At 36.5% G+C, this 23,917-nt stretch overlaps 1 protein-coding gene across 9 annotated transcripts in view; it reads left to right on the top strand.

Moving 5' to 3' along the window:
* Nucleotides 1–13,635, top strand: part of LOC149771334 (protein madd-4-like) — a 243,736-nt gene extending 230,101 nt beyond the window's left edge. For all 9 annotated transcript variants that reach the window (XM_089948612.1, XM_089948617.1, XM_089948609.1 and 6 more), the window contains 6 exons: nt 385–514; nt 899–1,103; nt 1,739–2,599; nt 3,611–3,793; nt 7,152–7,296; nt 13,466–13,635. In XM_089948612.1, coding sequence (XP_089804738.1) covers nt 385–514; nt 899–1,103; nt 1,739–2,599; nt 3,611–3,793; nt 7,152–7,296; nt 13,466–13,581 — 1,640 coding nt within the window. In that variant the 3' untranslated portion in view covers nt 13,582–13,635. The remainder of the gene's footprint in view (nt 1–384; nt 515–898; nt 1,104–1,738; nt 2,600–3,610; nt 3,794–7,151; nt 7,297–13,465) is intronic.
* The last annotated feature ends 10,282 nt before the right edge of the window (nt 13,636–23,917 follow it).

The following is a 23,917-nucleotide window of genomic DNA, read 5'->3' as shown; positions in this document are numbered from 1 at the left end:
TTGAAACAAATGTCATCAGTAGTTTCATTCAAAAATAAGTCCAATGCCATTGTTACTCAATTAAAACCAAGTATTGAGAGATAAAACCGTGTCTTTCAGTATCATTTCCATGTGGTCAGACCTAAACACAATCATATGCAGCAATAGAAAAAATTTGCTTTATTTTTGTTAATTGTATTTCACAATGATAATACTTAAAGTTTACACAGTCTATGCAACATACTCTGAATGGTTCATTGTTTATACAGGGCATTCTTTTAAGGCTGAGTCAACTTGGGACCCAAGAAGACCTATAACCCTTGAATGGTCTGTCAGCATGTACTGCCAGATCCCAGCTAGTATTGTACATAAGCCTCTTAACAGTCAAGAATATTGTTATTTCAGGATACCAGTCACATCGTATAGACTGTATCAAAACTAAGGAAGGAATTGTTGTAGGAGAGGTATTGTGTCATGGCATACCAAAACCTCAGCCAGTTCTGCAACAGTGCAGTAAGAAATCATGCCCACCCAGGTAGGTAGAGAGAAATCAAGCAAATCTCTGTAAAGTATGGACAACTGTTGAGTATACCAATGAGTCTGTCATGTATTCTCTTTTCATGTTTATTGCAAGGTAACAGTGATGCACATGTAGATTTCTCTGTTACAATCTTTCAACAAATTACACATTTTTTGTTCTGCGCTCAGTGAGATTATGCACTGAAGACATGAATCATTTTGTCTCTCCATACCCATCAATTATGGACTTTATATCAAGGAAAGTTACAGAGGCGTTTTAGGAAGGAATTGTTAAGTGTGTGCATACTGGTGTTCTTTTTAAACAGTTACTTTTAAGAAATGTTTCACTATAACTGGATATTTGTAGATGTAAATAGAAACAATGAATCACCAACTCCAGGTGGCGTATTGGAGAATACAGTGAATGTTCAGCAAAGTGTGGTGGTGGAATTCAGCGCAGGCTGGTAGAATGTGTTCAGGACCAGGCTTCAGGGGAGGTGACTCTTGTCCAGGATTTCCGTTGTCCCTATCCTTTACCTACCATGGAACAGGCATGCAACCTTCATTTCTGTCAGACACAATGGCTGGCAGGTGACTGGTCTGAGGTATGTTAAATTAATTTACATTTAATTTCTAAATTTAAGACCTTGACATCGTATGAGATAAATTGTCAAACATGTGAATATTTTTCCTCATAATGTTTATTTGAAACTGACCATTAGGCTTACATATTCAATATTTCCTTAATCAGTTCATACTGTATTAGATGAAATACAACAATTTCAATGTCTTGAATACTTTTCATGTATTTATCAGTATCGATGATTCATTTCATAATATTGTGCTTTATGTCCATGCAATACTCCTTAAAAATCTTGGGATGGACATATTGCTACCATTCTCAGAGTGTATATAAATTTAATCTGAGTATGTGTTTTGAATCAGTTAGGGACAGACCATTCAGTTTAGTGGGGGGGGGTGGAATTTGGGATTTTAAAAAATCTACCAGTTTATAAAAGCTTGGAAGAATATTCTTATTCAAATTTTTTGTACCAACAGTAAACCTTATTATATCCATTATATTAGCTGAAGTAAAAACAACTGAATTATCTTGAGATAGAAGAAGAAAAATCCCAGCTTAAAATTGATCCTAGCTTCCCTGCCCCAATCTTTTAACTTAAATGGTCGGTCCCTTCAAATTAGGGCAAGTGTTGAATTCTTTGCATAAATATTATTGCAGTGTTCTGTTACATGTGGATTGGGAACACAGGCACGTTCTGTATACTGTGTCAAGATGCTTTCATCTGGCCAACAGATCAACATATCAGAGCTGGACTGTTTTGAAACAAGGCCGACATCCAGTAGAACATGTGACCTTGGTGATTGCCCACAAGACAAATTTCATCTTCCATCCATTACAGTGGAAAATGATACATTTATTCAGTACAAGAGGACCAAGAAAGTGTTGTTAAATGTTGGTGAGAAGGCAATTTTGTTGCCTAATCAGTCAGTGAAAATAAGATGCCCAGTGAAAAATTACCATAGAAAATTAATATTTTGGACAAAGGATAATAGATTGATTCCTATCGTTGGACGTATAAGAGTATCACCACAAGGCGTGCTAAAAATAACTAGATCCAGACCTCATGACGATAAGGGAATATACACGTGCATTGCTGGCTTTTTACAGGCCAGTGTTCGCATTGACTTCCAGTCAAAGAAGGAAGCTAAAAACAGAGTCGATGAAATAGTAGACAACCTTAGTGACAGTGTAAATCACAATTTTATCAATAGACCACAAAATGATGAAATGTCAAATACTAACTGTGGAAATAATTCAACAACAGCTTCTGTAAAAAAGAAGTCTAATTCTGTAATAAATTATGCAGACTATACAACATCTGAATGGTCCATATGTTCCACTACCTGTGGCTCAGGTGTGCAGACTCGCAACGTAACCTGTAGTGAAATAACAGACAGATATATCAGGATTTTACCCGATAGCAGGTGTGAAGAGAGGTGTATCGATAAGCCAGCTTTATTAAGGAAATGTATTGTGAAGGAGGAGTGTCCGCGCTGGGAAGCTGAGAACTGGTCTGAGGTAAGTAATTTGTTAGATTACTTACAAAATATCATCAGGTTAATCTGACAAAATGCATCATAAAAAATCTTAGGGATGGTACTCTCACCAGTTATTGGAACACATCTGTGTTCAGAATTTCACAAGTAAAATTTTTATTTTTCTGTGTAATAGTGTATGTGTAACCTGTTAGATTCATTAAGACTTTATTTAAGCCACCTTCATGGGTACACAGAGAGGTGTATTTCTAGCAATAACAAACTGGTATGCACATTGACAAAAAAAATCGTAACAATTTTATTTTTATTTCCCTTGAACAATGACCATGTATGTCTGACATTATTTTTACCACAATCTCAGCAATTTACCACACAGACAAGAGGCAGTATAAACAGGTCGCCTGATAATGAACAATACATTTAAACAATAAACAAGATACTACTCAGTAAAACTCCCAAACTCCAAGGCATACATTACTACTCAATAAAACTCCCAAACTCCAAGGCATACATTACTACTCAGTAAAACTCCCAAACTCCAATGTATACATTACTACTCAATAAAACTCTCAAACTCCATGGCATACATTACTACTCAATAAAACTCCCAAACTCCATGGCATACATTACTACTCAATAAAACTCCCAAACTCCAATGCATACATTACTACTCAATAAAACTCCCAAACTCCAAGGCATACATTACTACTCAGTAAAACTCCCAGACTCCAAGGCATACATTACTACTCAATAAAACTCCCAAACTCCAAGGCATACATTACTACTCAGTAAAACTCCCAAACTCCAAGGCATACATTACTACTCAATAAAACTCCCAAACTCCAAGGCATACATTACTACTCAATAAAACTCCCAAACTCCAAGGCATACATTACTACTCAGTAAAACTCCCAAACTCCAAGGCATACATTGATTCATACTAATTTAATATATATCATTAAATTTTGATGCCAGCTTTGCTAAGGAGGGAAATGTAAAGTTGATTTATTCTTTTATCGAACTATATTTTCAGTGTTCAACAAAATTTTGCATTCGAGAAGGGTTTTCTGTTCAGAATCGAGTTGTAACATGTGCATACCAGAATGGTACCACCACCAATGCCTCGTACTGCACCAAAGCTGATAAATTAGATCACACAAGGGAATGCATGAATAAAGCTTGTTTAGCAGTCTGGCAAACCTCCAGATGGTCGCAGGTAATCGGAAATCACATATATATTTAAAATTGTTTTGTTTTTCTCAAATGTCATGATTTGCATGGAAATATATCTGAATGGCACAAATTTCCTCTATTGGTGATTCAGTTTAAAGCGACTTACAAAAAAGAATATTGCATCTTTAAACAAGATTTTGCTGTAATGGATATTTGAAGCTTAATCTGGGAAAAAATTATGAAATTTTAATAGTTATGTACAAAAGCACAAATTTACCCGATCTCAGTACATGTATTAAAAAAATAAAAAAAAACATAATGAAAAGTTCATATACAAATCTTCTTGATTTTTGCACATGTACAGTCCAGTGGAAGCAGTTCAGTTCTAAGTGTGTGTGTGTGTGTGTATATATATATATATATATATATATATATATATATATATATATATATATGATATTTCAAGTCGTAATTTGATTTGTTTTTGCCCTGTTTTAACAGTATCATACTGAGACTTGTATACACCATGTACCATCTATACTTGCTTATAAGTGAAGCCTGTCTACAAACAAAATATACCCTGATCTGCCATTGCATAATGTGCCAGCATATCAGGATCCATATTGTTTGTTCTGTTGATTACTCATAACAAATTACAGAGACCTAGTTTTGCCTGCACAGTAAGCAGTAGCAGATTTGAGTCTGTGCAATCAGCAATTGGACATGCCTTATAAGTGAGTAAAACAGTAATATTTTGCCGTCCTTGACAAAGTGTCCCAGCCACAAATCCAGGAAAAGAGAGAGGAGAATAAATTTATAATAATCCCAAAATAGTGAATTAATCTGAAAAGTATGAGTGAGCACTTTGATATTCCAATGAATAATTACAATAAATCCTCTCCAGATAAAAAAGAACACAAATAGATTCCACTAAGGCTAATGGGCCTAGTACTCAACATCTGTAAACATTTTTACCTCCAAGTAAAAATTATCTTAAAATATAATAAAAAATCATAGACAAAATATTAGTGTTGTAATATGTTGTTTACAAAATAGCAAGACATTAGTCAGTTAGGCCCAGCTTCTATCCTCATTTTTAGACAAAAGTCAGTCACACAATAGAAATTAAATATACACAACAATATGGTCAGGATAGTGTATCAATGTGATGCTTGTTTTCAGTCTGAGCAGCTTGGTTTCATCTCCTGGTTCTGACATATGCAAATTAATTACTTCTCATAATCACACCATTAAATTGATTCATGAGACTCATGCAGCCCCAAAATATTTTGATGCCAATTTTTTGGCATTTCAAACATTTTGTAACTTTTTGATTGGCTGCCTTTTTTCAGTTCTTGAACATTATGTTGACCATGGGTTTTCATATTCTTACCCATACTGAATTATGCAAACTTCTTTTTAGCCAGAAAGGACCTTCCAAATTCCACGCAAGGGTAGCTTGATCAGTATATTTAAAAGTTAAACATGGAGGTTCATATTTACTTTTGGGTTTTTTCCATTCTTTATACCATAAAACCATGATTTCTTTTTTCTTATCATTGCCCCCCAACCAAAACAAAATTAAGCAGGCGTTGTCACCCCCTGATTAATGTGCTCAAGTGGCATATCTGGGAAACATTCAACCCTCCTAAGTCAAATTTATAGTGTTGGAGATGTGCACCACAGTATGAAATGAACAGTGATATCATGTCAGTATAGTCAGGGAGAATCCAATTAGAATGTAATAAATAAATAGCAGATGCAATGTTTGTTCAAATCAATAGAAAAAATAAACATAAATTATCCAGCTTTGTAGACGATTACTGTCAAAAGCTTTCTGAGTGTGCACTGCAGTTGTGAATTGGGGAACCCGAGCCCTCCACAATTTAAATGTTGCCTCTTGTTACTAACAACCTTTTGTCATGTTTTGCTTGATACTGGCTGGATCAAAATCAAAAGATAAATTAGATGAATGTACTTTCAGTTTAATATCTACACCATGTGAATAGGGATGATTTACTTTAAAAAATTCTCTCTCACAAATACTCACTTCAACACACACTTTAAAGTTTATGGGTACCACATTAGCTCAGCTTAAAGAGGGTTGGATTCGTAATCCAATGCTACTTGCATCTCACTATGCTTTAAATGACAGTTTCATCACTCAGTCCGAATTTGCACCTCCTTCCTCAGGGAAAAAGAAAAAAGTTGTCAAATTTATGAGTTATTGAATGTTTTGACAAGAAAATTTTAATATTATCATTAAAATTACCATTTCTTCAATACAGTATTGCAGTAATTTATATTCATAACATTCAGACATGACATCAGATATAATACCAAACATGGTCTAACTCAAAGGAGGTAATGCAGTCTGTAACTCTTAACAATGTAACTCCTCACGTAAGATTTAGAAAATTCAGTGGGCTAAAAAAAAAAATGTCTTTAATTTGCTGTAACCTGCCTGACTCACTAAATAACCCGGACCAAACTTTTTGTTCGCCATTTAGTCCAAATGGATTTTTTTTTTCTTCACAAAAACAATGCTGACCACGTGTTTTCTAGCAAATACTAAAACTCCCTCACTAAATTGAGGACCCAGACACATCTAACGAATGATTAGCTAGGATTATTATGTATATGTACATGTTGGCATTGTTAGCCTTTTCTAAAGTTATTTATGCAATTAGCAAATTATCTGAAGCAATACAAAGCAAAGCAATAAATACAAATATTGCATATATTGAAATTTCCAAATAATTTAATGCATAGAGCTTTACAATTTTCATTATATCTAAAGACAAAAATATCAACCATCCTATCCATGTCTTCAAAATGTAGGCAGGGGTACAGCAAAGCAAAAACTGTTGTCTTTTAAGAATGGCCTATGAGTACATAGTACAGGAAAAGCAGATTTTTAATTGATATATATTGTTAAACAAAAGCACTAAAACATGCTTTTTGATGTTTTTCACCATATCTGACCTGTAATCAACCATTTGTAGACACAGTGCAGATTGTACAATGAATGATATTAATATTAATAAGGATAAGAGATTAATATAGATGATCCTGACTTGAATTACAAGCCTGAACCCTGACCCAACCTCCATCCAGCAGAGATTTTTGAAGGGGGCTGGGTGATAATGGGTCACTGGTACAATAAGAAATAATTAAAAACAATGCAAAATTCTTGATTTTTCAATTTGGGCCTGAAAATTTTTCCCATTAGTAAACTTTTTCCCCAGAAATGTCACAATAAAATCTGCTCTGATATGTGTGTGTGGATAGATGGTGCTTTGTAGCAGTTTGATCCATTAGACTTGTTGCTGAAATTAATGATTTCAAGCACAATAACTTTTGATTAAACTTTTGTCTTTAATTTCATGTTTTTGTTTTAGTGTCATCCACATTGTCAGCCCAATGGCCAAAAAGTCCGATCCGTCTCCTGTGTTTGGGCCACGACAAAACTTCCAGCTGGGGATGAGTGTAGTTCTAAGCCCAAACCACCAGTACACAAACCATGTAAACCCACGTGTATTACAGGTCAGTGAAAACATTATGCTTTTGAATGAAGCGAGAGAAAAAATTAATCAAGTAAATTCTGTTTCTCTCGGTTTTTTTTTTACAAATTTATCTAATGTATGTATGTATGTATGTATGTACATACCTGTGGGGTGCTAATGAAATTGTCATCCTGTTTTGTTATTTAAATTTATTCATTTATGCATGTGTGTTTCTTTTGCTTTTATTCAGTTTTTCTACTTGTTGCTTATTTATTTGTTTCTTTTTGCTTACGTACTTTATTTCATAATAATTGACAATTTTATCTTATTTATTAGCTACTCATAACCTAAAATATTTTAATTGTACATAAGCGAAAACAGCTTCCAATAAGTTAGAAAAAAAGATTATTGTTGATTAAAAAAAATAGTTTCTCTTATCCTAATATGTGCTTTGCTGTATATCTAAATCAATCGCAAGATGAACATAAACATCTAAATCTCAAGGTGAACACAAGCATCTAAACTCAAAATGAACATAACCATCTAAAATTCAAAATGATCATAAACTTCTTCTGAAACTCAAGATGAACACAAGCATCTGAAGCTCAAAATGAATATTAGCTTCTAAAACTCAAGATGAACATAAGTGTCTAAAACTCAAGATGAACATAAGCATCTAATCTCAAGATTAACATAAGCATCTAAAGCTCAAGATGAACATAAGCATCTAATCTCAAGATTAACATAAGTGTCTAAAGCTGAAGATGAATATAAACGTCTAAAGCTTTAGATGAACATATGTCAAGATGAACATAATTGTCCAAAAGCTCAAGATTACCATAAGCTTCTAAAGCTCAAGATGAACATAAGCTTCTAAAGCTCAAGATGAACATAGGCTTCTAAAGCTCAAGATGAACATAGGCTTCTAAAGCTCAAGATGAACATAAGCTTCTAAAGCTCAAGATGAACATAGGCTTCTAAAGCTCAAGATGAACATAGGCTTCTAAAGCTCAAGATGAACATAAGCTTCTAAAGCTCAAGATGAACATAGGCTTCTAAAGCTCAAGATTACCATAAGCTTCTAAAGCTCAAGATGAACATAGGCTTCTAAAGCTCAAGATGAACATAGGCTTCTAAAGCTCAAGATGAACATAAGCTTCTAAAGCTCAAGATGAACATAGGCTTCTAAAGCTCAAGATTACCATAAGCTTCTAAAGCTCAAGATGAACATAAGCTTCTAAAGCTCAAGATGAACATAGGCTTCTAAAGCTCAAGATGAACATAGGCTTCTAAAGCTCAAGATGAACATAAGCTTCTAAAGCTCAAGATGAATATAAGGGTCTAAAGCTCAAGATGAATATAAGGGTCTAAAGCTCAAGATGAATATAAGGGTCTAAAGCTCAAGATGAATATAAGGGTCTAAAGCTCAAGATGAATATAAGGGTCTAAAGCTCAAGATGAATATAAGGGTCTAAAGCTCAAAATGAATATAAGGGTCTAAAGCTCAAGATGAATATAAGGGTCTAAAGCTCAAGATGAATATAAGGGTCTAAAGCTCAAGATGAACATAGGCTTCTAAAGCTCAAGATGAATATAAGGGTCTAAAGCTCAAGATGAATATAAGGGTCTAAAGCTCAAAATGAATATAAGGGTCTAAAGCTCAAGATGAATATAAGGGTCTAAAGCTCAAGATGAATATAAGGGTCTAAAGCTCAAGATGAATATAAGGGTCTAAAGCTCAAAATGAATATAAGGGTCTAAAGATCAAGATGAATATAAGGGTCTAAAGCTCAAGATGAATATAAGGGTCTAAAGCTCAAGATGAACATAGGCTTCTAAAGCTCAAGATGAATATAAGGGTCTAAAGCTCAAGATGAATATAAGGGTCTAAAGCTCAAAATGAATATAAGGGTCTAAAGCTCAAGATGAATATAAGGGTCTAAAGCTCAAGATGAATATAAGGGTCTAAAGCTCAAGATGAATATAAGGGTCTAAAGCTCAAAATGAATATAAGGGTCTAAAGCTCAAGATGAATATAAGGGTCTAAAGCTCAAGATGAATATAAGGGTCTAAAGCTCAAGATGAACATAGGCTTCTAAAGCTCAAGATGAACATAAGCTTCTAAAGCTCAAGATGAATATAAGGGTCTAAAGCTCAAGATGAATATAAGGGTCTAAAGCTCAAGATGAATATAAGGGTCTAAAGCTCAAGATGAATATAAGGGTCTAAAGCTCAAGATGAATATAAGGGTCTAAAGCTCAAGATGAATATAAGGGTCTAAAGCTCAAAATGAATATAAACGTTGAAAGGTCAAGATGAACATAATCATATAAATCTTAAGATGAACATAGGCTTCTAAAGCTCAAGATGAACATAATCAATAAATATCAATTATAAAGATCTCACGATAGTTTATAATTATACACACTGTATGTAACAATGACCAATATGTAATGTATGCATGTAATAGCATTCAGCAGTACATAATCACAATGGTGGCTATATGGTCCCAATTAAAAATTCAGGTAGCATGTTGATCAGCATATTATTGCTTTTGCATTAAATAAGTGTCTTCCTTTCCTTTAAAGAGCTGCTTAGTATTTTTTGTCCAGCAGACCACTGACATGCGTTTGTGCATTAAGTTATTCCAAATTATTTTATCATCGTTTTCATTGCAGTTTTGCAAATCTTTCATAATTTAACATGGTAAAAGTGGACAACGTAAATGTACAATGTCATCATCGAAAAAGCTTCACTATTCATCATGATAGTTTAAGTTACTATATCAACCCATAGTGATGACAAGGTGAAAGGTTTAATTGAATCGATTTACCTTGTACATTAAGAAATGATCTGAGTTTATTCGGTCCTTGGATTGCCTTTGATGCATGAAACTTACTGTCACTAACAAAACTTTAAATGCTTAAGTCATCTATATTGCAAGCACGAGGGTAATTAATACGTTAAATAAGATCGGGGTCAGAAATTTGAAAGTTGGGAGCCATTATCTACGAATAGGATTGAGGCAACTGTAAATGTCACATGCAAAGTCAGCAATAATTGCATCACTAGTGACTCTGAAAACTGCGTTGCCAATAAATGGACTAATTTGTGACATTTACTTTTGTTGTGACATTTGTTGTCAGTCGTGCAGCTTTGATATCGTTTTGATTCAGACAATTTTTAGCTATGATAAATGTCACACTGTTGCATCATCCATAGAAACCTTTTTTTCACTAGTGTTGAAGCTGGTCATAGATAACATTCGATGACTATCATCGATAGTGGTCTTAGAAACGTTTGGTTACTAGTCTCAAGTACAGTTATTGCTGAGGCTACCACGATTCTAGGCTAACTTTTTGCATGGGTGGATAATACCTTTTAGTGACTATCATCGATGCTGGCAGTTGTGGCTAGCACACTTCAGTAAAAGTTAATACTGCATTGATTAAACATGGTTCGCTGGGGCAAGAATACTTGTGCATGGCTGAAACTGGGCACCAAACATCTTTGCTAGCAGAAGTGTATAAACATGCATTACTGAGTTTACGCTTGTAAAACATGAAAGGAATGGTGATTGTGCCATCCTGGAAATGCAGAATCAGTGTTGATGCTGTGGGTGTTTCTGCCATGCAATGAAACAGAAACAGATAGAAGTCATTGCAAGGAAACAATTCGCCAAGATTCGTTGCGAACTACCAGCATGAATTTGCAGGTTACGTTTTGCCCATAATAGACACTTGCTATTAGAACATAAGGTGTAGATTAGGGTACTGTCTGTTGAGCGAATAAACCAGCTGCTCTGTGTGGGGCAGAAACCCGAGACTAAAGATCATGGAATGCTTGTCCATAGGGCCAGGCAGCCAAGCCAGGCATCAGGTAGCACCCACCAGTCATGGACCACCATTGAAAACCAGGTGCCAGGCTGAACTGCCTATAAGCGAGAGAGAACTTAAACCAGCACCAGGCAACCCAGCTAACTCTGCAATTCGGCTCGACAATATCGAGAGGCTGGTCTTCTCAGTCGATGCCGTCTTTGAGCTCTGGAAGAATCTCGACATGCTGTGCATTAGCCAGGAGGTAAGGCCACACCTTGTAGACATACTTTTATATTCTGAAGTGGATTGCGAAGCCTCCAAAAGCCATTACATCTGGACCTAGGCCACCTGTATACAAAAACAGCAGGAATGAACACAATACCTATTCCACTGTTGCCTGCATGTCTTCAGCAAAGCCAATCTGCAGCAGGGTCACAAAATGGACTGTGCTAGCATAGGCGATAACCGCATCAGAATATAAACTGCTAGCCACCAGACATTTCTACAACTATTGTCAAAGTTAGTTGCCAAAAGCTAACGACAAATAGCTTCAATGTTAGTCATTAAATATTTTCTATAGGTGAAGCAGAGTACATATTTTACTGCTACGAGGAAATAGGAGCTAAGAGTCTTTCCCAGAAACAAACTTGAGACAGCTGATCTGGGATGGGTGGTTATCGAATTCGCGATTATTGGATCACACGCCTGACACTTAGCCAGCTGTTTCAGATAGACATTGTTTCTTTCAGTTTGAGGTTCGCTCTTTTATCACCTCCTTTGCGGAGATATCGATTGCATGCCTGTCTGTTGGTGTTTTGTGTTCATGGCTTTGTCCATGTATTCATTCTTTCATTGTCGTTAGATATTTCACAATATATATATATATATATATATATATATATATATATATATATATATATATATATATATAAGATGAACCATCTTTAATTGCTGTCATATTTTGAATTGTATTAACTATATTACCAAGCATGCACATTGTTTAGTCTAGTAATGGTGCAGACTTTGTTTACGTCTATTTTCACACAAATTACTGTATATGCTTTTCAAAAATGGGAGAAAGTTGTACCAAAATATGAATTTATATTGGTCGTGCGATCTGAAATCCTAGTAGATTACAAACTTAAAAACTGTATAACCTAAGTTTCTAAAGGGCAATAACTCTTTACATCATGAACGAATTCAGTTCTACTAATCAAAAACTTCTTTTGATATCTTATGAAAGTTAAGGTTTTCATCTAAATTCGTATTTATATATAATAATAAAAAAGTCGCACCATCGGCTGTATCAAAAGCCAATGCCGTTCGTGTATCTTGTATAATCGATTTCAAACTTCATGGCTTATTGAATCCAGTAAAACATGAAGTTCATTTCTATTAATTACATATAATATACCATATAGACACTGTCGTCATGATGTGCCGTAAAACGCAACTACGTACATACAATTTGTTATATAAATAATAAAGAATTTTAAGAAATAATAAAGCCTATAAGCTTTAACCATTATTAATACAATACTGTCCAAGTACACACGAAGGGCGCATCAATATTATGTAAGTAGTTCCTTTCTGGTGTTATGAATTAAAACTTCCATAGACTCATTTCATCTCACCCCACCCCACCCCAGCAACCTATACATCTATATCGATTGTAAAAGGAAAAGCATCAAGACGTAAAAAAAAAAATGCACAGAACTTGCACATTTAATTCGTTGATTGATAGTTTCCAATTCATTGCCACTAAGCGGTCCAAAATAGTATCACTTTCGCGTTTCAAACCTAACATAACTTCAACTCAAAACATGGCGTCCACATTTGCGCAGGTGAGTATTTGTTGTTCATGCAACAGGCATCATGTATTCCTTAAACTCCAGATAATTCCATGATTTCCATAATGGTCGGATATCAAATCATATTTTCCCCATTTTTTTTCAATGGGGTGGGGAAATGCTAGAAATAGTCATTACATACAATGGATGCAGAGGACAAAGTGTTTTCCTTCTATGTATGTGTAGGCCTTGCATCCACCACTTCACCGAAAATGGACCCTTCCAGTAACCAGGAAATCATAAATGATAGTAAATAAGCTCCTCATTGTAAATGACAATGTTCGGGACAGCTTGGTGACAGTAGAGTTAGAACTTATAACTCGGTGAATGAAATATGTAACTTTTGTGCCTTTTCATGTGTTTGGGTGCTTTTCATTTTTAAACGGGGTGGGGGTGCCAACTTGTCCTATGATGAAAGCGGAAACTATAGTTTTCTGCGTCACGTTATATGATTTTAGCTAATCGAAACGCTGGTTGCAAATGCTGGGCAAATTTTTAAAATTATTTTTGCATTATACGATTATTTTCTTGGTATTTTCAGAATGTACAGATGAATCAAAATTTTGCAGCTTGGTGGGGAGACTGAAGATGTGTCGATTTCATAAATTCCGTAGAAAGTGCTGTTCTACATGTAGCAGTAACAATACCCTATTGTGAACAATCTGACATTTTTTACATTGCATATAATAAAATTTATTTTTTCTATGACAATCATTTCTGTTCATTCGGTATTATAATTAAGATTCTTATAATAAATGAAGATGGTGAGATGTATTGACTAACAGGGACAACTTTTGGCATTCAGTCTTGTGTGTGTGTGTGTTTGTGTGTGTTGGTTGGTTTTTTGGTTGGTTGAGTAGTGTGCATGAAGAAAAGGATGACTGTGGGTTAAAAAGAAACCAATTCGAACAGTTGGCTACATTGTGAAATTATACCAAATTTACAGGTAATCTCTCAAGTTCTGTTATTTTTTATAAACGTGTTCCATGGATCGTTTTCATTTAGAAATAGGACAGCCTTTGAACATTTATTGTGATTTTGTTGATGAAATATGTTACAGCTTTAATATAATGATGATACATAGATATTGTAAACAACATTTATTTCACCCGCCCACACCCCTTGAATTAAATTAGTCACTGAAATTGAACACCTTAAAATTGGCCATTACTGTCGGCAATCTTATTTTCATTGTAAAAAACTTTTTCTTTATATTTTCACTGCAATAAAGGATATTAATGATTGGATGAATAATTGAATTAAAAACTGTTAATGATCAGAGAACATATACATTCAAGTTAAGGTTCAAAACAGATTTTTCCTTTCTTAAAAGAAGTGTGAAATAAATTAATTTGCCCATAACCTCACTGGTTATCATTAAAATCGATACGTAAGTTTTAAATCTTCATCTTGTACAATTCTTTTTGTTTTCCCGAATACATTTGAAGTCATCTTGCAATATTAAATCTGTTTAATAGATGAACTCCATTACAACACTGAATAAAAATACATGTTCAAGGGTGGGAACGATCATCGATAACTACCGGCGTTGATTGAAGGAAATAATCCACAATATCCCTGCTATAAATTCAGATCAATACACAATTATGATTCAGATTCATTTATTGATTGAAGATTAGAAACACAAACAAAACAATTGATCTAAAATTACAATTGAGACAGTGGCATTGTCCCAATTTTGATTACTGATGATAAAAAAGAATGTGTCCGGAATATAGCTGTTCCAAGATTGAGGGAAATAACAATTTGTGCAAACTGAGAAAATACCTGTCGTGGAAAAATCTTGAAGAACAAAATGTTACTTTCTAATTTGCTAATCAAAATTTTAAGAAAAGACAAATTGTTTTTAACATAATTACAGGGAAAATAGAGAATGAGATTTGTTTGGTAAAAAAAGTACCCCATGATAATGTCTACAGAAGGTGTTTTGTGTACAAGTGGATTGTATTCTCTCTCTCTCTCTCTCTCTCTCTCTCTCTCTCTCTCCTTACATTAACCATTTTGTCAGTCAGTAACAATTTAACGGAAAAGCCCCTCCCCATTTCACCTCGTAATATGTTTTGGCCTTGATCCGTACAGTTTGATAGCTGAACACTACAAGTTTGTCCCTCCTACTTAAAAATAATTATGCCAGTGCCACTGTTAAAGATCTTGATATGCAGGCTACTGACATTTCAATAAATTGGCTTCTTCTTTTGCCAGAAGAAAGGCACTTTCATTTTGCTGTTTCCACTAAAACTTTATTACATTGAGATCAAATAAGGGGGTAAAGTTACTTTTCTCTAAACACTTGCGCGAATTAAAATGTACATACTAAATTTCATAAGAAAACGTAGTAGTGAATGGGGATACCCTATGGACAATGGGAACTAAATGTTAAAACATGGGGTTGTACTCTTTAGACAAGGTGAATTTAACATAGGGAATATATAGTGACAGTGTATTGGGACGGTATAGAAACAAGGGGAATTGGAGTGGGGTGATGTTACGGTACTGTACACTGGGGAAGATACAAGTGGCTGACCTCACTCGGGATGAATAGTTAGGAACAGTGTTCAAGTGGCTCACCTGAATACGCGCTACTGTAGGTAGGAACAAACACTACATAGACATACATACATAAAGCCCAGATTTCTATATAAAGCATTACCTAGATCTGAAATTATGTTGGCGGTGTTCATAAATTTGCATAATTCTAATTATGCTATAAATAGCTATAATCAAGGAAAAGACCAATGCCAAAATGGCTGTGACTGAAAATAGTGCTAAAATTACGAAATTGTCCCAGAATTTAATGGAGACTAAACATATCCCTGAACATTAGGTTACATTAGTTTAGACTAAAATGCATAAACCTAGTATATATTTATAACCTCAACTTGTGTGATGATCCTGTTTAAAAACCCTACTAACACTTTATAGATATAACCTGTGGAAATTCCTATGGAACAACCCAAGGCTATATTTATAGCCTCAAAAATTCTAGCCTCAATGACTTCACTATACTAGACACTAGGGAATTAATGGCAACAGTGTTGCAAGTGCCTGACCTGAATATGGGCTACTGTAGGTAGGTAGGTGAAATGAATTTGATAGGGACAAAGGGAGTTTTATAGGGACAAACAAAGACCAATACACACACCAACACACACTCCAAACGTTACGTGTTAGCTTAGAATGTAAACTAAGAAGATGTAATTTCACAAAAAAGATTAACCCTTACACATCAAAAATACACTGCTCCGGTGGCTAGTGGTTAGAGCATCTGCCTCGGATGCTGGAGGTTGTGGGTTCTATACCCGGCCGAGTCATATCAAAGACTTGTAAAAGTGGTACTAACAGCTGCCTCACTTGGCCATCATCATTAAGAGTTTAGTGTTAGCACTGGTCGGCCCGGTATCAGGATACTGTGACTGGGTGGGACATAATGCTACATGTCTGCGGCATGATGCCCCAGTGCTAGACATCACTATAAACTGCCACACTGCAGACATAACGATATGACTGAAAAATTGTTAAAGCTACGTTAAAAAATCCAAATCACACACAAATACCATCACATTAACTATACCAGTTAACATCCCTAAACACTCCCAAAATGGCATGTGTTCGTTCACAATGTAAACGAAGATGAAATCTCACAAAAAAAGACTATTCCTTACACCACAAAAATATTCACCCTCACATCACTATGCTACCCATCATATTCTACTGAATATCCAAACATGACGTGTTCGCTCAGAATGTAAATGAAGATGATGAAATATAATATCCTTTACACCACAGAAACAGTATCCATCACACCACTCTATCATCCACTATCCCTATTCTATTCAACATCCCATAAACAGACTATCACAAGAGGCCAATTTTAGCTTCGAGTTGATGAGAAGTTGAAATCCCACAAATACTTTCTTATATCTTATGTACTATCCAACATCTTGGTATGCATTCTATCAAAAACGCCATTTGTTAGCTTAGAATATAAGACAAGGAGAAGAAATCTTACATAGTATCCAAAACATCACCCATACCATCCCTCACCCCTTACAGACACAGCACCGTGTGAACTTAGAGTAAAAGAGAAGATGAAAGCAAACAATTCATACACACCTATTATACCATCAAACATCCCATAAAATACTATCAATTACACTATCACATCATTAAAAAGTCATTTGTTAGCTTACCCCTTACACACACAACACCGTGTGAACTTAGAGTAAAAGAGGAGATGAAAGAAAACAAATACACACCTAATATACCATCCATCATCCCACAAAATACTATCCATTACACTATCACATCATTAAAAAGGTCATGTGTTAGCTTAGAATGTCAGAAAAGCGATGAAATCTCACAAAACAGAATATCAAAAACATCACCTATACCATCCCTCACCTCGTATACACAGACATCACCTTGTGTTGGCTTAGATTTAAAAAAGGAGATGAAAGCAAACAAAGCACACCTTATACACCATCCATTATCCCATAAAATAATATTCATTACACCATCTATCACCTATCACATCATTCAAAAATGTCCTTTGTTAGCTTAGAATGTCAATGAAGGCGATGAAATCTCACAAAATGTATATTATCATTTCACCAAAAAAATCGCCAGCTATACCACCATATTCACTCTCCACAATGCCTTGTGTTTTCTTAGAATTTAAGATAAGGAGATGAAATCTCACACAAATACTAATCATTACACCCACTGTACCATCCAGTATATCATACTCGCTATCCAAACGCCCACTTTTAGCTTCAGATGTAAGAGGAGACAAAATCTTACAAAATTATACCATCCCTTACATTGCAAAAAATACTATCCATCCGACCCATTATACCATCCAGCTATATCACACTCATTATCCTAAAAACGTACTGTGTACGCTTAGAATATACTCCAAAATACAACATGTTTATTCATAACTAACAAAAATGAACAATAGTAAATACAAAAGCAACAAGTCAACAATTTTTTTCGTTACCAAACACTAACTTATTTACAAGGGTGATGATGTTGTGAAATGTTTCACAAATTCCATTCATTAAATTCTTTGGTTGTGATATGCTCACTACGTTTCCGAGCTAAAAAGAAAAGATAACCATAATGTTCACAAAACAAACTTTATATTTTCTCATCGTTTATAGAAGAATCACGATCAAAATAAGTCACTAAACGTTCTAAGGGATATCTAAGACTGCGTTGATGAAGATAATAAACACAATATTGTCTTCACACACCACGGAATATGTGGCTTGCAATTTCACACAAGTGAAGCGATTGGTCTTGGCATTTCTTCTCACAAAATCGTTGATGTCGTCTTCCAAAGGAAGTAATCCACACGAATCAAAATAGTTCACTGGAGTCTTTGCCTTATACTTCCCCATCAATGGTTTCAATCTTCGAATAAGTCAGCGAAGGAAGAAATGGTTACACTGGTCTTTACATCACTTTATCCCAGGTAATGCTTAGCTAACAATTCACACCTGATGTTTTCTTTGAAAATGTCTGAAAGTCATTCCCTCAACACATACTTCAAACTCCTTACTAAAAGAGCTTCGATGCATTGGATCTTCGAAGAAGTCCACGGAGGGAAGGAGTGGTCACGCAAGTCTTTATACCACTCCTTCAATGCTATCTCTTCTCTAAGAAGATACCAATCGTACTCCTGTTACTTTTTAAACCTTTCTTCTTGACTCGTATTGCACCCTATCAAATATTCATTTGTTAAATATCCAACACTGAATATTTGTCAACCATGAGAATATATTTTATTTCTGCCAGGTGTTTAGCATAACTCATGATTGAAAGTTCTTCTTGTTTTGGCCATCTGGACAACATGTTCTTTTCGTCTTTGTGTTATTTTTTTTGTTGTTGGGGGGTCTGCTTCTAAGAAATCCTCTGTTCCCATTTCCAAAGAGTCTCCACCGTTCAAATAGGGATACGAGTCTTCCATAGCTTCTAATAGTCTAGAATCACTTCTCTCAAGATGTTGACTTCCAGAGTATTGTCTAATTTGGTATACAAGATGACGTTCACCGTGTTGGGTAGAGCTTCTGCAAAATGAAGTTCCACACACAGTTGACCAGATTTTGTAGGATGGAAATGTCCCTTGTCTCTGCCTTGATGCAGCTACCACCCTACGGAGATCATCCATGCCTGAGCAAACTACTTCGGGTTTCACCGCCGTCTGATCGATATGAACCTGTGAAAGCAGACTTCGTTCCTGTGCGTTTGCCTGAGTACTGCGACTTTGAAAGTCGATTCCAAACGTTCATAGTAAAGTGGCTCAAGTATATGGGAGGACCTATCCACGAAGAATTAGCCAGAGCTGGATTTATATACCAGGAAGAAGGTGGTAAAGGCACGTGCTTCAGTTTCGGTGTGTCACATCACGAGTGGGAGCAGAAAGACTCGGCTTACCTGGAACATACTCGATGGTCTCCGCACTGTCACTACTTACCTTTAGTGGGACTGAAGCAATTTCTTCATGAATATTTTACAAGAGAACATTCGTGGTTTTCCTGTGGAGTTGAGATAACGCATTTAACGAGAATGAGTCAAGATACGAGTAAAACGCAAAGAACAATTACATCCTTTACGTGACCAATGTTTTAAAAACTGGTACATGAATGCTATAAGAGGACTGGTTCATTTGAAAACTTTCAAATGATTAGACATTGAGAAACTACCCGAGTGTCAGAAGACCTTGGTTGATACTCATTCTATTTACAAGGTATCCATACTAAACGAAGTTCAAAGGAAGACTTAGTGGATTACCACAATCTTTTACAACAACAACTAGTGTCTGTAAAGGAAAGTTCTGTGCAGTGTGTTGTGTGCGAACTAGTGAGTAAACAATTTGGATACGCAGATGGAATACTATCAGTTCTGTGCTAAAAGTTAATTTATTACTTCCGACAAAAGACAGACATTGCTGTGAATGTCTAGTTCAGAAGAGAAAATTCAGAATCTATCTCTGGAGCTGAGAGAACGCATTAACCAAGCGTTTGTCAAATTACAAGTGAAAAGCAAAGAATAATTGCATCCTTTAAGTCACCGATGTTGGAACCATTGGTACTTGAATGGTATAAGAGAATTGATCCATTTCAAAGTCTTACAATGGCCAGACATTGACGAATCACACGAGATTCATAAAATTTTGGATGCTACTCATTCTACTTACAAGGAGACCATAGTACACCGAATTCCGGAAGAAGAGTTAGAGGATTACCAAAATTTTTTACACGAACAAATCTTGGTTTAAGAGGAAACTTCTGTGCGACGCGTGATGTGTGGGTTAGTGACTAAACAAGTTTGGTACGGTACTCAAATAAAACCGCTTCTGTTCAAAAAGTAAATTTATTACCTCCGACCAAGAGAGGGTATGCAAACGTGCTACCATGCTGTAACCTTTATCATTCGTGATACAACAAATTCCGTTGATAGAAGTCAATGACACTTTTTAAAAGAACTCTGTCCATCGAATTTGGGTCTTCGTGTGGTGTGTGTCTTAGTGACTTCCATTCTGGGATTTCTTTTACCAGCCGATTCCATTTGGCCTTTTTTTGCGAACTGTACCTACCACAAAAAGAATATGAGAGTTGTACCTTTAAATGTACACGAGAGACTTATTCGGTTTTCATCTCGATAGTTATCTACCTCTAAGGGGAAAAATATTCGTCAACTTTTAGTCACTGAGGATGCTTACTAAGATTGTAACTTACACTTTCACTAGCAAGAAGTACGTGACTGGTTTAGAGGCTTGGATAAAAGAGGTGGCTCAGAATGCCAACGATTTGTGTTAATGACTTCAAACGTTCCGTGAAAAATGTAACCTTCACGCCCGTGTTAGTCACAGTGCCAGAAGAACTTGACATCGATGAAAACTACCCCATTCAGGGCAGGACTGTCATCGACAGGGACACCGCCGAAAGACCATTCCGGGAGGACACCTGTAAGGCTGTGCCTAGTGGTGTAGAGAATATAAGAACGTTACCAAGTGCCCTTGGATACCATACCTTCAAAAGCAAATGTTGTACAGTGACTCGCTTCTATTCCACTTTGATCATTTTGATGGGTATTGTATCGACGAACTTAACCATTTGGCTTTTATGCATTTTTGTCTTTCGTGTTCCATTTTGAAGTTTAGAATAAACGTGTCCTGAAGAAAAAGTATAAAACCTCTTGTCTTGTCTGTGTTCGTTTCAAAACTGGGATCACATTCACTATGGTTACCTCTGCTACCTCTTCCTCGACTTTCATAGTCATCGGAGAAAAATTAGATCGTGCCAGTTGGGAGGCCTTGTATTTTCGTCATCCCTTTAACATGTTAATTGCTGCACCGAGCGGTTCAGGCAAAACCGAATTTGTCAAACGTTTGATCGAACATAAAAGTTATTTGATTGATCGTCCACCTCAACGTATCGTGTGGTGTTACAAAGAATAGCAATCGGCGTACAGCCTCCTGCGAGAAAGTCAAGGAGATTCCATCGTGTTTGTGGAAGGCATTACTGGCGAAGACGATGGGAACGTGTCCGACTTCAATCAAACACATCTAGTCTTCTTCGACGACATTTTAGGAGAAGAGGAAGAATCAATTAAACTGGTTTACGCGCAAAGGGTATCACCGTGATGCCAGTGCCATTTACATCGCGGAAAGTTTGTTTCAGCAAAGTAAAGCCCATCGCACTATTAGTCTAAATGCTCTTTACGTGGTCTTGTTTAAAAGCCCTAGAGATAAATCGCAAGTGCAAGTGTTTGGAACTCCTTAGCTGACTCATGTGTACGACGATGCCACTCAAACCCCTCGTGCCTTTTTTACTCTTAGATTTAAAACCCACTACACCCGATTACTTGCGATTTCGTACCTGTTTCACTACTGTTGCCAAGACAGTGGGCCTGGCGTGTACACGTCCCCGTCGACTTAAAAAAATATAACAACCTCGGACACTTTTGGTCTGTCTCACACATCGTCAACATGACATCCCTTCAGTCTCATCTTTCCATCAAATTAATCCGTGCATTGTACGGCAGCAGGAAAGTCTTTCGATGGTTTACAGTGGCCACATGTCAATTACTTCAAGACATCATTCACATCCCGCATCAAAACCAAACACTTTTTGACAGAAACGATTTTGCCTTGATGCAACTGGCAGGTCCCCTAATCGATACTCAAACCAAAAAGCAAATCATTTTGAGACCTGGACATAGTGGTTCTCTAGTCATTCTCTCCCTCATGAAATTGGATCCCAATGCCCCCCCCCCCAAAAAAAAATATAATTCTCCCAATAGATCCAAACGTATCCAGAAGAAAAAGAGCAAATGTGTCAAGACCAGGTCACGGCCCCAGAAAAATAAAAGTCCCCAGCAAAAGAGAAGTCACAAGAAAAGACCACAGAAAACAGCTTCTTCCCGCAAGGTAGGCACTGCGAACCGGACGCAACATTCCCAAGCCACGACCTGCAGCGACGGTGACCGTGTCCCCAGTAACCTTTGGTTCTTCCACCTCATAGTTCCTAGTGATGCCAGCCAAACCCAATTTGACACCCGTCCTTCCCCATTTGATGGAAAATGGAACTTCTCCTCCCGGCGGTGACACCCTCCTCCTCTTTAGAGTTTACTGGACTTATCCAAGCAAGAACTGACACGATAGTCCGTTGCGAATCCCACAACGTCGAGTGTTGCCTGTCATAAAGTTAATACAACGTACCTGGAATTAGCGACGACACATTCAACTTTAGAAAGACCCGTACCTGACGATGGGCATTAGTCTTTTTGTGTCCCTGAACGCAAAAGGATGTCACCCATCGGAAGTGCACACCACCACAATCATCGTTCTCCTGTCCAAAATAAAGTAAAAAGAAGAGGTTAGTCTCGTCATTTGACCCAACATCCGAAAAAACGTCTAGTCCAACATTGTTCACCCAAGAAAAGACACAATCGTCCAAAGAAAAAGAGAATCAACCAAAGGGAATGATTTTTTGTGACGACGCGTTATTAAAAGAGTTCGTCAAAACGACTGGTTACAAACCCTAAGACCTAATAAAAAATACACCCCACCCACCCACCCCAAAAAATAATACGATAAAAGAACGTGTACCAAGTCTTCGACGTCATTGTATTTTGTGTGCTCCGGAACAAAGTTGTCACCCCCTCACCGAGAAGCCATCTCTCTTCTAACCCAAAAGGAAAGAAAAGGAAAGGAATTGCTCCTCGTTTAGCCAAACATGGATACGTGCTGTCCGTTCGGTGCAAAGCCCCTCTACCCATGCGAAAACAGCTCATTCAAACAGCCAAGATTCATCTAAAATTTAAACGGAATGATACCAAGCATCGACACGATCTTCGCCAAACGGTCATAAAGAAAATACCCATCCGTCAAAAGAAAAATATGTTAGTGTAACGCGGACGATTTGTGCACCTGATTTTAGCACCCTTGATGAAAGGATTATTGAGAACAATGATTTCAGGAATCGTTTGAGCTCATGCTTGACAAAGCGGTCTAAGATTTTTTTAAAGACAAAGAAGATAAAAGGGACCTCTTGGGTGAAAAGATCTCAGACGTGTACTTTGGAATCTGATGGAAGGACGAAAACTGACTTTAGTGCTTTGCGAACGATGGATGGAATTCCATCGTTAGCAAGAACAACGGACCCCGCATTTACCGCTCAATCCTCATTTAACCGAGGTGTCCAAGCTACAACACGAACTGCAGTCGTTGATGGATCGCAGAGATTTGTCAGAAACGGAACAATCAAAACGGTACGGCCAAGTGTTACGTCTTCAACTCTTTCATCAGAAGGCTTTAGACGAAACAGCTCCACCGACTCTGAAAGATTTCAAGACCCTAATGAAAAGTCCATCGCCACCACCACCCCTAGTAACCAAAACAGACGCAGCCCCACGGATTTCAGAGGAGGAAGAGGTAAGAGAAGTCTTTCAGACACCGAGAGCA

This window comes from Sinohyriopsis cumingii, unplaced genomic scaffold (assembly GCF_028554795.1).
Source record: "Sinohyriopsis cumingii isolate HCF-2022 unplaced genomic scaffold, ASM2855479v2 utg001944l, whole genome shotgun sequence".
Lineage (NCBI taxonomy): Eukaryota > Metazoa > Mollusca > Bivalvia > Unionida > Unionidae > Sinohyriopsis > Sinohyriopsis cumingii.
This window is presented reverse-complemented; position numbering and strand designations above follow the sequence as displayed.